The sequence below is a fragment of the Polypterus senegalus genome, chromosome 1 (genome assembly GCF_016835505.1).
Source record: "Polypterus senegalus isolate Bchr_013 chromosome 1, ASM1683550v1, whole genome shotgun sequence".
Lineage (NCBI taxonomy): Eukaryota > Metazoa > Chordata > Cladistia > Polypteriformes > Polypteridae > Polypterus > Polypterus senegalus.
The window spans coordinates 298,249,113-298,266,541 of record NC_053154.1 but is presented as its reverse complement, the minus strand read 5'-3'; the positions used below and the strand labels follow the sequence as shown (position 1 = coordinate 298,266,541).

At 38.1% G+C, this 17,429-nt stretch overlaps 1 protein-coding gene across 1 annotated transcript in view; it reads left to right on the top strand.

Annotated features, from left to right (window-relative positions):
- LOC120515864 (metal transporter CNNM2-like) overlaps nt 1-17,429 on the top strand; it is a 166,873-nt gene that overhangs the window by 36,481 nt on the left and 112,963 nt on the right. The window contains exon 3 of the mRNA XM_039737249.1: nt 13,844-13,981. Coding sequence (XP_039593183.1) covers nt 13,844-13,981 — 138 coding nt within the window. The remainder of the gene's footprint in view (nt 1-13,843; nt 13,982-17,429) is intronic.

Sequence of the window (17,429 nt, the reverse complement as noted above, 5' to 3'; positions counted from 1 at the left end):
CAGCAATAGCCTCACAGGTTTTACTGGAAGTACTAAGGAGGCATTCCTTTGAGTTACCTGGGTTTAGCAGACGATCTATCGTAGAGAATAAGACTCTGGGATTTCTAGCATTGTTATTTATAATCTTAGAGAAATAGCAGCGCCTCTTAAGACGGACTGTGTTATTGTATTCTGTTATCTTAACTTTTAATATTTCATAGTGGATAGTTAGTTTAGTTTTCCTCCATTTACGCTCAGCTCTACGGCATGTTCTCTTTAAATCAGACAATCTTTGGGTCTTCCATGGTATAACAATGCTAGAAGATTTTTTAACTGTCTTTTCAGGTGCAACTATGTCAACAGCAGCTCTCACTTTAGTATTAAATCTTTCCACCTTACTATTTACATTATCCTCGCTATTAAAGTTGGCACTATAAACGGACTGACTGCTTAGAATGTTTATATAGCTGTTATAAAGTTATAAAGCTGCTGCTGAGTCAAATTAGTTAATTAGTTCAATAGGAATGGCCAGGACCAAATAAAATAATTGTTAACACAAGGATTTCGTTAAAAGGGAGTTTGTTCTCTCCTTATGTCATGTATGGAAACAGAGATGAATGAATGATGGTACTGCAGGCAATCAAAAAGCAGCCTGCCTGTTCTAGCGACCAAAGTGGGCATTAAAGGGATTTAGGTCATCAGGAAGAGAGACAATGAATTACATGAAATTAGGTTTTATTTAAATTACTGTAATCCATGTCAGAGATTGCATGAAGTATTAAATTTACTATACTCCCATACTGACATTTAGCCGCTTTGATTGCTATATACTGTACACATCCAAATTTGATGAGGGGGTCTCAAAACATGTCCTTGACTGCATAATCAAAGGAGTTCTGGACTTTTTCCTGCACTTTTTTATTCCAGCACTGAACTAATTTTCTTGCAGATTCTTCACTTTTCAGTCTAAGTTTATAAGGTGACAGCAGGCATACTGATAGGTTATCAGACGGTTAAAGGTCAGGCACAAAAGTAGATAGCAATCATCTTCTTTGAGATGTAACAGCATTCTAGAGTATTAGGATTTCTTGTTGGACAGATGACATGCTGATGGTATTTATATTTGCTTTGTTGAAGTTCCCAGAGACAATAAATAATAATTTTGTAAAAATAGTGTACAGATTATTTTGGTTTATGGCGAAGTAGCAGGCAGACAAATGTTGAAGAAATTTCTCAAAGGATAAAGTAGATTGCGCTTAATAAATATTCCAGATCAAGTGAACAGTTTTTAGGGACAATTTTAACAGCACGATTTGTGCAACACAATTTGTTCACTATAAAACACATGAAATTCAGGTCAGTATGATCCCCATGAAAGTCGGTTAAACTATCTGGCTGTATTGTAGTATGCGGTGTTTCAATAGTTAGCCATGTTTCAGAGTAACAAAAATTTCAGAAGTTTAAGATGTCTCTGTGTAGCCAGCACTCCTTAGTACTCATAAAAAAAAACAACACAACCAGTAATGGATTGCGAGCACCTTTCCGGAACGAATTATACTCGCAAACCGAGGTTCCACTGTATATATTTTATTTATCAGAGTATTTGACCATAGAAAAACTGTTTCTGACAAAACATTTTGCTCAAGTTATGTTGCTCTTGATTTAAATTTAGAAGTAGAACACCTGTGGGTTTTGCTCAGCCTGCTGTAATAGTTCACAGAATGAGATATAATTTTGTACACTAGATTGGATTTAAGGGTTTGAGTAAATGGAATGGAAGCTTTTTTCTGAAAGGAGAAGTGGGGTAAAAAAGCGATGCCATGCAGACCTCTGCCTTTCTGGAGAAATAAAACTGTGAGCAGAAAGAGTGTGTTTGGTTCTAATAGACTAAGTCACAGTCTTGTAGGGCCATACAAATATATTATAAGTTTAGAGTCAACCGTGAATTAATTTTGCTTAAATGTGGGTGGGAGCAATTAAGGTTTTCCACAGAGTGTGAAATTTCTAAGCCAATTTAACACCTCATGGATATGAAGTTCAAATGAGGCTCTTGTCATCATCGTTGAACCAATAGCAAACCTATGGTTACAATTTACAGTCTTGCTGTTTGTGTGTTTTTTGCATGAAGAGATGGGTTAAAAATAAGAATAACTAATTGTAAGGGAAACATTGTTTTGTTAGCCCAGATGTGGCAAGTGAAGACATCACTGAAACGATACATTACTGCTGGCAGTATGTGTTCTCTGTTGTTCACAGTTGTGATGATAGAGTGGAAGTAAATGTCAGGTTGATAGAAAGGGCAACTACTTTCACAAATTAAAAAGAACTTTGGAATGTATTGCTGCGGTGGGTTGATGCCCTGCCTGGGATTGGTTCCTGCCTTGCACCCTGTGTTGGCTGGGATTGGCTCCAGCAGACAGCCGTGACCCTGTGTTCGGATTCAGCACGTTAGAAAATGGATGGATGGATGGAATGTATAGTCAAGTTAAATTGGGTGCCATCACATCCAGTATAAATAAAGTGAAAACAACGGTTTAGCAAGGTTGTTCTGTTGTTGATAACAAGGAGCAACAGGATATAAACATCTCTGCAGTCACTGTTGTGGTATTGCATTTTATGTGTCCATAGCAGTGCAGAGTTTATGTAATAAAAACGGTGTGGTCAGGCTCGGGTTGTAGTTGCCTGTGTGAACAAAGCTGAGCAGCCGTGGGGTGTTAATGAGGAGATTGGTTGATCATGCTTTTCACATGCAGATGTGATCAGTTCAGCTGACTTCCATCCTGGGGGTTATAATTAAGTCACCTACACCCACAACATTTTAAAGGAGCCTGGGAAAATTAACAAGGAGAGATGAAAAAGGAAAGTTAGGAAAAAGTTTGCCAGGAGGTGAAATTAGAGGAAATGGAAAAAATAAATGTCAGTTTCAAGGCAGAGCTGGTGCAGAACCCAATACCATGGACAAGGCTGCACAGCATTCAACTTGTGACTGCATGTGTAAATAAATTACTAAAATAAGTTAACATTATTGTCTAATTGTAAGTTCCAAACATGCCATGCCAGGGTATAGCTGCAGTATTTATATCAGAACAAATACTGAATCAACAGAACTGAAATGCATATTATTCATAAGGCAGCCATTTTAAAATGTTAGTTAATGTAGCCTTAAGAAATTCAATAAATTTTGCTAACTGGAAAGTTGTTGCTTTCCTTGTGTTTTCAGTTGTGCTTCAAACATTTAAACTACACACACTATAGGATAATTAGGGGCAAGTTTTTAAAAAGAAACATTTTGGATATAGTCTTTTCTGTGGCTTATTTGGACACTTTCTGTTAGAAACATTTAGTGAGTTGTCTCTAGATGTGCATTCTAATCCTGAGACTCGCATCTTACTCTGTAAGGCTACAGTTCTAATGACTTAGGCTAGATGGCCTCTCATCCCCTCCTGAGCATTCTGCAATATCATTAGTATCTGTTGAACAGTATGAAAATGTGTAGTTTTTGAATTCCAAGGCTCCTGATATTCTGGCATTGTTTCCTATGGGTAGCAGTTTTAATAGTATTAATAGTATAGTATTTGTCATTTGGCAGCAAAACCTCATACTTCAGTTTGGGGTGTAAAAGTGGTAATGAAGAACTTTGGGATGCTTTATTATACAATGATCAAGACAACTTGTCATCACTAAATGAACCGTGAGTTTAGCTGTGTTTCAGAAAATTCTTCAGGACATTGATAGGTCATCTGTCAATGAGCTGAAGCTGAAAAGCAATAATGGAAACACACAAGTGAATTAGAATGAATGAGAAGAATTTGTTTTTGTGTAATGGCCCATTGTCCATCATGACTTAACCTCAGTGTCATTGATAGCAGACTTTAGAAATAGGATAAATTGATTTAAGTGGATTTTAAATTTACAGATGATCTGTAGTCAATGCAAATGCAAACCCAGACACCAGCTCATCTTGACTGCATTTCAGATGGGCTGCAAACTTGGTAGAGGTTGTGAAGAGGACCAGAAGGCTAATGTCTGCAACACCTGGAATCTTAAGAAACAAAGAGAAAATTAATGTGGGGTGGTTTAAACACTCTGTTAATAAGCTACTTGCACAGGAGTCACTAGGCAATGTTTCCCTGTACTGCAAAAGCTGTGTGTCTGAAGACAGGTGAACTGGTGTAATAATAAAAGCAAGGTGAAAAGTATTCAGAACTGGCCTGCCATCCATTGTAATGGGCAATGTTCGATTAGTCTCAAAAAAAAAATATGAATTGTCTGCTCTCACCGCAGGTCATGGCACGTACAGGTACAGTGGCACTTTGTGTTTTCTGGAGAGCTCGCTTAAACCTGATATACTTGGCAATGTTTTAATGCTGGATAAATTTAATCTTATTCGAGCAAACACCAAACCCAGAGCAGTGTAGATGAAAGACAGGAGGGGGACTGTTCATCTAAGTGAATGAGGAATGCTGTAAAAAGGAGCATATTACAGTTAAAACTATTCATAGTTTGTAATTCAGGCATTGAAATTCTAGCTGTCAGAATTCATCCAAATTATTTGCCCAGGGACATGACCTACATTATCCCTTGTGATATACAACTGTGGCCCTTGCATGGCCGGGAGGCCAATATACTGGAAGAATTGAGGGAAACAGACATGCACAGGACGCTGCCTTCCCCAGAGTGCTAGAGAGAGCAGCCCCCCCACCTATGCCCAGGTTGCGAGGCCCCATGGATTCCTGCAGGACTTCAGGGGAGTTGGAATTTCAGGACAGTTCCGTGGGGGCCACCAGGGGGCACTGCAGAGCCCTGCATTGGGCTTTTCACCACACCTGGGAGTGATTCCAAGTCTGATTAACGAGCCACTGGGACACTCTCAGGACCAGCTTAAAAGGAGCCGCCTTGCTTCACTCAGAGAGCCAGAGTCAGGTGGAAGAGGATGAAGCTTGCCAGAATAGGAGTGGAGGCAGAACGAGGAAGAGAAAGTGAAGAAAAGAAAGTACTGTGTCTTACTTGTATTGGTGCCAGGACTGTGCTACGGTGAGGAGCTAGGGAAAAGCACTTCCCCACTATAATAAACGTGTGCTATGTGGCACAACTTATATCAGCATCTGTTTGTGTCGGTGTTTGGGTGGCCCTCTTGTGGCAATACCCTATGAATGATTATATTCTTCGCTCTCCATTTGGGGACTCAGCAAATGAAATGTTTCACTCCATCACCAACACTCTAATGTTGACTAATTCTTACCCTGCAGTTATAATATGTGGTGACCTCAACTGTGTGATTTTGGAAAGAAGAATAGCAAACTTTCATCATTTTGTGTTACATTCCACTTAACAAGCCGGACCTGCTCTATTGAAATGTTAAAGATGCCTTTAAGTTTTAACCTATTGTCACCTTTAGGAAGATCTGACCACAACCTGATTAATCTTATTTCCAGCTACAAGCCTGTGATTAGACAGCAACTTCTGGTCGCCAGGATAGCGATGAAGTGGATCCTGGAGGCTGCAATGGTTCTAAATGACTTCCTCCAAATGACAGACTGGGAAATGATGTGAGTCACATGGGAATGATATTGATGGACACAGTCACGCATCACAGACTATATTAACTTCTGTGTCAACAATGTGGTACCCTCAAAGACATTGTGTTGTTTTCCAAACAACAATCCTTTGATTACTAAAGAGCTAAAATGTCTCTTGAATGAGATAAAGAGAGCAGTTAAATCTGGTGATGAAGAGGCTGTGAAGGATGCCTACTGAGTGCTGGCATGAGGGAAACGAAGCATAGAAAGCTAAAATAAAAATCAAACTCACCTAGAATAACATGAAATATGTCTGGAATGGACTGGACATAATTACTAGACTCAAGAAATCTTGGGCTTATGTGCTAATAGAAAATGTGGACAAAGCTAATGCCTTGAACCAATTTTTTTAATAGATTTTCCCTCCCTCTGCCACCTTCTTCCAATGACCAGTCCCCCCACAATATCCTTACTACATCAAATGAAATGGCCAGTGATGAGACAATGCAGGAAGTTATAAGCAGGAAAAGTCGTGGGACCAAGTGTAGTCAGTTCTTTGTTCTTAAAGCAAGTGCTGACCATCTGTCACCTATTTAGCCTGTCCCTAAGGCTCCACAAAATGTCACTAATGTGGAAAATATCCTGCATTATTCCTGTTCAAATAAGACAAGTACCTCTTCACCTAATATCTGCAGACTAGTGGCATTAACATCTCATATCATGAAGACCTTTGGGAGGCTCGTACCAGACTATATGATTCCTCCAAAGATTGGGGTGGGGGATGCAATTTTCTATCTGCTCTGCAAGGCTTAATCTCACTAGAAAAAAAGCTGGCAGCACTGTGAAGATTATGTTTTTCGATTTCTCCAGTTGTTAGGTACAATTCAGTCATCCCTATTAAGGTGTAAGCTCAGAGATATTCAGGTGGATGAGCCAAAAGTGTCCTGGATAATAAACTATCCCTCTAGCAGACTGCAGTTTGTGAGACTTGAGGACTGTGATACTGATACGGATGTGAGCAACACTGGAATACCACAAGGGATAGTCCTATCTCCTTTAACTAAAAATATAACAGGTCATGCCACTCACAGAAATTGTAAGATGATTATGCACTTATGAGGTGTATCATGAGGGAGATGAGACAGGATATAGGAGTAATGTGGAGAGCTTTGTTTCTTGGTGCAAAAAGAATTGTCTGCAACATAACATCAGCAAAACCAACGGAATGCTTATTGACTTTCACTGCACCAACCAGTCTCTTTGCCCTGTCAAATGTTCAGGGAGTGGATATAGAGGTGATGCATTGCTACAAGTACTTGGAGGTCCACATCAATGGCCAGCTGGACTGGTCTCCTAATACCGAGTTACTGTTTCAGAAAGGGCAGAACAGGTTCTTTTTTCTCAACTCTAATAAGCCATCACCTGAAATGAGCTTAAGGCTCTGCCATAAAGAAAGAAATATCTGTTTGTGATAAATGATAACAAGCTGCCTTTCCTATGGGACAGCCCTGTTACAGTCTATGTGGAAAATAAAGAGAAGAGAAAATACAAACAACTAACTAAAACAATGAGCAAGTAAAAGTGGAGGTTCCCATTAGGAAACAATTCTGAGAGATGGACACAGTCTTAAGGGACAGGAAGAGGATCAAAACATATGAAGAGCATAGAATAAATTGATAAACAATCCCAATAACCCTGGCATAAACTAAGTCAAGAATGCAGACCAGAAAAGTCTTGACACACAATTCTTCTTGGAAGTGCCTTTTGTACCATTAAAGAAAGAAACAATTGTGATCCAAATCTCCTAAACAATAAACTAGGTGCCACCTTCTGTATAGGAGGAGTGGTATGATGTGTTACCTGTTTCTAGATATGTGGCAGCGTCTATGCCAAACAATGACATTGCAATGCTAAAAGAAATTTTTATGGTATTTAAATAAAAGCAGACATAACAAAACATACAATTATATATTCCAGCTGCCCCAAAGTAACCTTAATAAAACCAGTGCAGTTAGTACGCAAAAGTATAATATTCACACACACAAACCAATATTGTTAATATGCAGGAAATCTGCATTGTATGTACACTAACCAATATTAAATGTATGCAAACTGATACCAAATACAAATAAGACAGTGGAATTAACATTTAAACAAATAATGTTACTTGCAAAGAAATGTTTATGGCTTGTTTGGTCCCTCATAGTTTATTATTTATGTTGGACACTTGTATTTTGCATGATATATATTTATGTCGTCACTTGTATGTTTTAGTAAGACATTTTTACTTACATGTATAACCAACATGCCAAAACATTGCCATTCTCCAGACCCATGATAAACAATGTTATATAATACACAAATCAGTTTACCTGGTTTACTTCTTGCTCTATGCTTTACATTACCTGAGACTATTTTTCCTTGTTATAAGTAGGTAAACAGTATACATTAATAATAATCAGTGTCAAAGAGTAGATTAGACATTAAAATGATATCATAGCTCCCAAGATCATAAACTAAGAGAAACGACAGATAATGACAAAAAATAGAGACAATCTGGATAAGCAAGATTAGCAGAAGGTCTATTGTTTTTGAAATTCATACTTCCTTCTATATAGACTAAGGGGCTTTTTCCCTTGCTCGCTTGCTGGCCAACCACCCCGGCCTGCGCTACATGCCAGCCACTTCGCATCTCTGAGGCTCGCGTCTGTGGATTTCACATTCACCAGACAACAAATGTTTTATTTCTCGTAGATGTGCCTCTTCATTGGGAAGAAACAATACTTTTCCCTGATGGCAACACGAATTAGACGATCTACAAGTCTTCGACTTAAAGTTTAAATCTGAACAATATGTTCGATCTCTTTTCGCTGTTCTGTTATTTCACTGAGTAATAATTTCCATTTGTTTGCGCTAATGCGATCTTTACTATAATTTTTTTGAGACTTTCAAATTTTAGTACTTTCATTATCTCTATCCTGCTCTGCATGCGTATTGTGCCAACAAAGAATTCAAAATTCTTTATGACGTTCTACTTTGTCATCTACTCTTTGTCTTTTATTTCTGGCCCAGGGCATGGTTAAATCTCTTGACACAAAGTCTTGTCTTGCCGGACATGAAAGTATCTTTCTGAAAAAGTCGCATCTTGTCCCCGGCTAAAAAGTCTTGTCTTGTTCTAGGCTTTTTTTTTATTATAATAAGAGAGGTATATACAGTGGGTACGGAAAGTATTCAGACCCCCTTCAATTTTTCACTCTTTGTTAAATTGCAGCCATTTGCTAAAATCATTTAAATTAATTTTTCCCTCATTAATGTACACACAGCACCCCATATTGACAGACAAAAAAAAGAATTTTTGAAATTGTTGCAGATTTATTAAAAAGAAAACTGAAATATCACATGGTCCTAAGTATTGAGACCCTTTGCTCAGTATTTAGTAGAAGCACCCTTTTGAGCTAATACAGCCATGAGTCTTCTTGGGAAAGATGCAACAAGTTTTTCACACCTGGATTTGGGGATCCTCTGCCATTCCTCCTTGCAGATCCTCTCCAGTTCTGTCAGGTTGGATGGTAAACGTTGGTGGACAGCCATTTTTAGGTCTCTCCAGAGATGCTCAATTGGGTTTAAGTCAGGGCTCTGGCTGGGCCATTCAAGAACAGTCACTGAGTTGTTGTGAAGCTACTCCTTCGTTATTTTAGCTGTGTGCTTAGGGTCATTGTTTTGTTGGAAGGTAAACCTTCGGCCCAGTCTGAGGCCCTTAGCACTCTGGAGAAGGTTTTTGTCCAGGATATCCCTGTACTTGGCCGCATTCATCTTTCCCTCGATTGCAACCAGTCGCCCTGTCCCTGCAGCTGAAAAACACCCCCACCGCATGATGCTGCTACCGCCATGCTTCACTGTGGGGACTGTATTGAACAAGTGATGAGCAGTGCCTGGGTGTCTCCACACATACCGCTTAGAATGAAGGCCAAAAAGTTCTATCTTGGTCTCATCAGACAAGAGAATCTTATTTCTCACCATCTCAGAGTCCTTCAGGTGTCTTTTAGCAAACTCCATGCGGGCTGTCATGTGTCTTGCACTGAGGAGAGGCTTACAACAGGCCACTCTGCCATAAAGCCCTGACTGGTGGAGGGCTGCAGTGATGGTTGACTTTCTACAACTTTCTTCCATCTCCTGACTGCATCTCTGGAGCTCAGCCAAAGTGATCTTTGGGTTCTTCTTTACCTCTCTCACCAAGGCTCTTCTCCTCCAGTAGCTCAGCTTGGCCGGACGGCTAGTTCTAGGAAGGGTTCTGGTCATCCCAAATGTCTTCCATTTAAGGATTATGGAGGCCACTGTGCTTTTGGGAACCTTAAGTGCAGCAGAAATTTTTTTGTAACCTTGGCCAGATCTGTGCCTTGCCACAATTCTGTTCCTGAGCTCTTCAGGCAGTTCCTTTGACCTCATGATTCTCATTTGCTCTGACATGAATTGTGAGCTGTAAGGTCTTATATAGACAGGTGTGTGGCTTTCCTAATCAAGTCCAATCAGAATAATCAAACACAGCTGGACTCAAATGAAGGTGATCTCAAGGATGATCAGAAGAAATGGAAAGCAGCTGAGTTAAATATGAGTGTCACAGCAAAGGGTCTGAATACTTAGGACCATGTGATATTTCAGTTTTTCTTTTTTAATAAATCTGCAACAATTTCAAAAATTCTTTTTTTTGTCTGTCAATATGGGGTGCTGTGTGTACATTAATGAGGGAAAAAATAATTTAAATGATTTTAGCAAATGGCTGCAATATAACAGAGAGAAAAATTGAAGGGGGACTGAATACTTTCCGTACCCATGTATGTATGTATGTATGTATATGTATATATACATTACACTGCCTAAATGTATACTTATTTTTTGCCTTTACTATTTACATTTTATATCGACAATGTAAACTAAGGTTGATTAATGCCTGGTGTCTTATGTCTGCTATTTTCTGGTGAGACTAGTTTTTATTGACTCATTAATGAATAGATGGTAATATAATAAATAGATGGATTGTGTACTTTTTGAATTTTTGAAATTAGTATTAACTGTTGATATTTCTAAATGTTATTTTATACCTCTTTGCAGGTTATTAAACGATTTTGAAATGATTGTTTTAAAAATAAGCATGTTTAATCTGTTTCTTTCAATATGTAAATGATAATATTGTGTCCATATTTTGATCTGCTTTACAAAGCTCCAGCATAAAAATAGATTTGATGTTAATGATTTGGAAAATTACCGTCTTTTATTCATTTTAGCATTTTTTAAATAAATGCAGGGACATATGATGCCATAGTCAATCTGGTCAACGTCACATGTAATATAAGAAACAACACTGGATGAGATGGGGGGCCATCACAGGACAGACATGCAGTCACACTAGGCTAATATTGTCATTTATTAAGGAAACCAGAACACCAAGAAAAACTTCATATGGGCATTGTTAGATTCTATACAACAACAACATTTATTTATATAGCACATTTTCATACAAATAATGTAGCTCAAAGTGCTTTACATGATGAAGAAAGAGAAAAAAGACAAAATAAATAAGAATTAAAATAAGACAAAACTCATTATCAAAGAATAAAAGTAAGGTCCTATGGCCAGGGAGGACAGAAAAAACAAAAAAACTCCAAATGGCTAGAGAAAAAAATAAAATCTGCAGGGGTTCCAGACCATGGGAACCCCCTCTGGGCATTCTACCTAACATAAATGATCAGTCTTCATTGTATTTATGATGGTCATGTGGACTTCTGGCCTTTAATCCATCAATGTAGGAACATCATGGTGCTTTGATTAGATGGTGGTTGCGCAGGTCGCCACCACAGAAAACCGGGAAAAGAGCAGAAGAGAGAGTAGGGGTTAGTATGGATTTTGGAGCCACCATGAATAGTAATAATAATTAATTGAATATACAGAGCATCAGGATTAAACTAAAATTAAGTTGTGAGAAAGCCATGTTAAAGTAATGTGTTTTTAGCAGTTTTTTTAAAGTGCTCCACTGTATTAGCCTGGCAAATTCCTATTGTCAGGCTATTCCAGATTTCAGGTGCATAACAGCCGAAGGCCGCCTCACCACTTCTTTTGTGTTTAGCTCTTGGAATTCTAAGCAGACACTCATTTGAAGATCTAAGGTTACGATTTGGAATATATGGTGTCAGACATTCCGATATATAAGATGGGGTGAGATTATTTAAGGCTTTGTAAACCATAAGCAGTATTTTAAAGTCACTTCAGAATGACACAGGTAACCAGTGTAGTAACATCAAAACTGGAGAAATGTGCTTGGATTTTCTTTTTCTAGTTAGGATTCTAGCAGCTGCATTCTGCACTCGTTGCAAGTGATTTATGTCTTTTTTGGGTAGTCCTGAGAGGAGTGCGTTACAGTAATCTAGTCGACTGAAAACAAAAGCGTGAACTAATTTCTCAGCCTCTTTCAATGATATAAGAGGTCTAACTTTTGCTATATTTCTTAAGTGAAAAAATGCTGTCCTAGTGATCTGATTAATATGCGATTTAAAATTCAAGTCACAGTTAACAGTTACCCCTAAGTTCTTTACCTCTGTCTTGACTTTTAATCCTAATGCATCAAGTTTATTTCTGATAACCTCATTAGATCCATTATTGCCAATCACTAAAATTTCTGTTTTCTCTTTATTTAACTTGAGAAAATTACTACTCATCCATTTAGAAACACAAGTAAGACATTGTGTTAGTGAAACAACAGAGTCGGGGTCATCAGGGGCTATTGACAAATACAGCTGTGTGTCATCAGCATAGCTGTGGTAGCTCACGTTGTGCCCCAAGATAATCTAACCTAATGGAAGCATGTAAATTCAAAAGACCCAAGATAGAGCCTTGTGGAACACCATATAGAATATCATGTGTCTTTGAGTTATAACTACCACAGCTATCAAAGAATTTTCTACCTGCCAGGTAGGATTCAAACCAATTTAAGAAACTGCCAGAGAGGCCCACCCATTGACTAAGGCTAAGAATATTGTGATCAATGGTATCAAATGCGGCACTCAGGTCTAAGAGGATGAGAACAGATAAATGGCCTCTGTCTGCATTCACCCGCAAATCATTTACTATTTTAACGAGTGCAGTTTCTGTGCTCTGATTTGTTCTGAAACCTGACTGAATCTTATCAAGAAACTAGTATAGGTTTCTAGAAACAAGTATAAACTCCATAGCAAATGCAACAGTGTTAGAAATTTAGCTTAGGTCACTGAAGTTGTGTATTGTATTTTAAAAGCACATAAAATAGTGAAAGAGGTGAGGGCTTAAAAGGAGTCCCAGAATACCAGGCCACAACCTTTACTAGCTTGCCTAAAAGTAAGCTTTATCAGGTGGCCCTGAGCCTTGGACAGTCCACATGCGCAAAACAAGCTCATGCTGAAAAAAATACAAACGTAATATTAAATGTCTGCAATGTTTATAAAGGGAAGAAGAAACTGACAAAAAACTCTACGGCCAACAAATCAGGGTATTCAAAATATTTAAGTATTCATTGAAGAATGTAAAAAAAAACAAAAAGAGCAAGAAATAGTTTTGCCAAAAACTTAAAGCAAACAAACCCAAATATAGTAAACAGGACAGTACCTTAATTCAAATGCAGTTGTTAAGAAGCCAGTGAATCCAATCCAATATTTCAAAATAACACACTAATCCACAGAACACAATCCGTCATCCAACAGTGTTGAAGCTGCTGTGATAAAAGCAACTTCAGTTTAAATACTTGTTGGAGTAGAACTCCAGCTGCTTAACTTGGAGGCCCTGCCTCCTGGGGTTCCAAACCACAACAGACAAGGGAGAAAGGAAAACTAAAACATGCATAGATTCAAAAATATAAAAAAGTAAATAAAAATCATATTACATAAATATAATGGAAAACAATAACAGAATTAACAGCATAATATAAAACATATTTGTATTTTTACCATTATATATCTGCATTTTTATCATTCTCTAATTTAATATTGTTTTTTATCAGTATGCTGCTGCTGGAGTATGTGAATTTCCCCTTGGGATTAATAATGTATCTATCTATCTATCTATCTATCTATCTATCTATCTATCTATCTATCTATCTATCTATCTATCTATCTATCTATCTTTAAATTACAAAGTGAATAAACTAAAAAGAAACAAACTTAGCCAGAATAACAACTCTGACTGTACCACAACACGGTGTTTTAGAGACAGTAAGCACTACTCTACAGTCAAACGTGAAAAAAACTTTACTGCTTAATGTTTAATAGCAAATATATAAGAGTGACTGCCTTTATTATTTTTTTCACCCTATGTATCTACAGCCGACAACAGGACCAAAAAGAAAGTCACGCATCGGGAACGAAAGCAAGACTTTTCTGCATTCAAGCCAACTGACAGTGAAATGAAAGTCAAAATATCTCCTCAGCTTATGTTGGCAACACACCGTTTCCTAGCAACTGGTAAGTTTTTTTTTCCCCAGATGGATTTTTCTTTTCCAGGTAGTGATAGGGGAATAGTTTTCTCCAGGTGGGGGGATTTCAGTGGCAAAATGGCTGTTGTCCTGCAGTTTCTTGCAGCAGCTTGCAGTGACCATATTGATGCCTTTGTTTACTAGTTTTTCTTTTAATTTATGTGCATGGTCTTATAAAGCATATCGTGAAGCTTTAAATATTGTGACAGATAGGGGCGCTATCGCTCCCTTGAACCCTCGGACAATACGTCAGACACCAGGTAAAAGTCCAATAGTTGACTTTATTAAAGCAAATACGTGCACAAAGCACCCTCCTCTCCACAATACTCGTATAACAATACAATAATTCTCAATAAACCAATCCTCCACTCCCAGATGCGTTGCCACCCTTCCACCCAGCTCATCTCAGCACTCTGGTGTTTCTCAGTCTCTTTTATAGTTCCTGACAGTCTCTTTTATAGTTCCTGACCCAGAAGTGTTTCTCATCCTTCAGTCCATGTGACTCCTTATCACTTCCGAGTTAGATAAAAATCCTCTTCTTCATCCCGGAAGTACTTCACTTCCGTTGTCGCTTTGCCTATGACGTACTTCCGGGTTATAGGGCACATATGACTCTCTGGGCTTCCCTGCAGCGTCCTGTGTTGGCCCCTGTGGTATCCAGCAGGGCTGTAGAGGAAAACACCATTGTCCATGATTCCCTGCTGGTATCTGGGGCACCTCCATGCTGCAGGGAGAGCTCCATCTGGTGGCCTGGAGGTATTGGCTGGGATGACAAGCTGGCCGTAGACCACAATAGTTTGAAGAAGAGCATAATTCCTGAACTAAAGAATTATTAAACAAAAAATCCTATTTTGTTTGTTTTTAATGAATATACACTAGGAGCTACTGTTTCTGGTAACTTATGTAGTGGATAGCTACACTGACTGGGCAGCTTGGGAAGCTTTTTTTAATTTTGCTGAGCTTATTAATTGCATTACCATAAGAAAACCACTGTGTACATAAATACAGTCAACTTGAAAAAAATGTTTAAATTTAGATTAAGTTAAGCTCATGTCTATTCTTTTACCCAACTTGGATGGCAATGAGAACAGGCTGTTAAATAAAAGGTACTTTTGATGTACTGAGACATCAAAGAGGTTAAGTAGAGACTTGGCATTCATCTTCTACATCAGTATTAATGAATTCTTAACCAACCTCATAAAACAAAGCTCTAAACTGTTCTTTTTCAGAAACTTTGATATATTTAGATAATATAAGACATCATATTTTTTCAGTTATAGAAAGCAGAATAAGATTCTCCCAGTTGACTAAGATAAGTCAGTATGCAAGCAAAACATAGATTTTTTAATGCATACTGTTATTACAAATAGCATTATCTAAATTATGACATTAAAGGAAATTCAACAAATGAGCAAATATTTGCCCCCTAAATAATATGACTGAGTGGCATTGCCAAAAGAGACCTAGTAAGAAGTGCGCATAATGACTTTGTTCACAGTGTCGATTTTCTCCTAGATTTTACATAAATTCAGTCAAAATAAGTTTGTGAGATTTGTAGAAAATCCTGTGCATTTCTTTTTTGAATTGTACCTCACACATTATAATATATAGCCTTAACATTCTTAGTTTAGCTTGTTGCAACAGTAGGGAATCTAGTATTTGAGGTAAATGTTTCATGTTCATTGTCCATCACTCAGGAGGCATATTCTTGAAGAGTAGATAAAGGTACCTCTAAGTCATGAATACATTGATGCAGTCTCTGGGTTAAACTAGCCAGGTACCCAATAGTAAAGTTGCTAATAGCACCTTAAACAGCCTCCCAGACAAAGAGTGATGATTGAACAAAGCATATGTCGATAAAGGGAACAGGAGATCTTTCAGAAATGGGGTTTGTTATGTATATATAAGAATTTAAGACTAAATATAAGGTCTATTTAATGTTAAATATATTTGCATTGAATGTGTGATGAGCCTGCACCTTGGTATTAAGGCGCACGTTAGTGCTGGAACTTGTTACACACATGATGGAAGTTTGATAATTGTTGCATTTGTGTCTGTCTTTATTAATATATTAGTATACAGTTGGTTTAAGTGTAAAAACACAATAGAATTGGCGACAAGAAAAAATAAACCTGCCGCATGCTGAATGTTCAAAACAAACTGAGCTTCTCCGCTTTACATTGAGTGAATTTCCATGTTTTCTACGAGCTGCGTGGCGTACTGAAGAGCGCTCCCTTGGCCTGCGAGAAGAAACACGGATAAAACAGAGAAGTGAGTAAAGAAAATCTTAAGAATTTAAAACAAGATGTATGGATGTGTAGGACAAATGGCTGCTTTTGACAGCACCAAGGAGGAATGGGCTACTTACATTGAGAGACTTGAGCAGTATTGCCTCGCAAACGATATCGGGAATGACAGGAAGGTGGCCGTGCTTTTATGTGTAATGGATCCGGAAACTTATAATCTGTTGCGCAGTCTAGTGGCACCGTTGAAACCAGCAGAAAAATCATTTAAAGATATTGTGGATGTATTGCAAGAACATTTGAACCCTAAGCCGATAATTATTGCCGAGTGGTTTCACTTTCATAAACAGGACCAGCAGAAACACGAGTCAACTGCGGACTACGGCTCTTCACAGAAAGAGATTTAACATTACAGCACGCACAGGAAATAGCGATTTCAATGGAAACGGCGGCAAAAGACACCTTAGAATTTCAGAGAAAAGTGACTCCGCAGTGCAGCCTCAATAAGGTTGTAGCAAAGCACGCTGAGAAAATGTCATCCTGTTTTAGATGTGGAAAAAAATCGTACGTTCCGACTGAATGTTGGTTTAAAGATAAAGAGTGCAGACAATGTAATAAAAAAGGGCACATCCAGAAAATGTGCAGAATGAACAAAAATAAAGGGAAGCCACATAAAATGGGTAATAAAAGCAAAACGCTGCATGAAATTGATGAAACCAACTCCACTGACTCTGAAACTGAACATTTGTCTTGTTTAGAGCTCCATTCTATTAAACACACTGACTGCAGAATAATATGGGTGGCACCCAAAGTGGAAGGAGTGACATTAAAAATGGAATTAGGCACCGGATCAGCCCTGTCAGTTATTTCAGAAAAAGATTATAAAGAAAAATTTCCAAATGTGAAACTGAAAGGCACTTCAGTAATACTAAAAACATACACAGGTGAAAAGATTGCTTCCATTGGTAAACTTAAGGTGACAGTTGTGTATGAAAGCCAGAAACATCTGCTGGATTTGTATTTGTTGCCACAAGGAGGTGTTCCCTTATTTGGACGTGAATGGCTAAAAAGTATCCAGCTTAACTGGCAGTCCATAAAGGAAATGCAGGTCACCTCAGGACTGAGCACATGTCATAAGCAAGAAAAGCTGAATTCATTATTGGTTTACTATGCACAGGTGTTCCAAGATGGAAT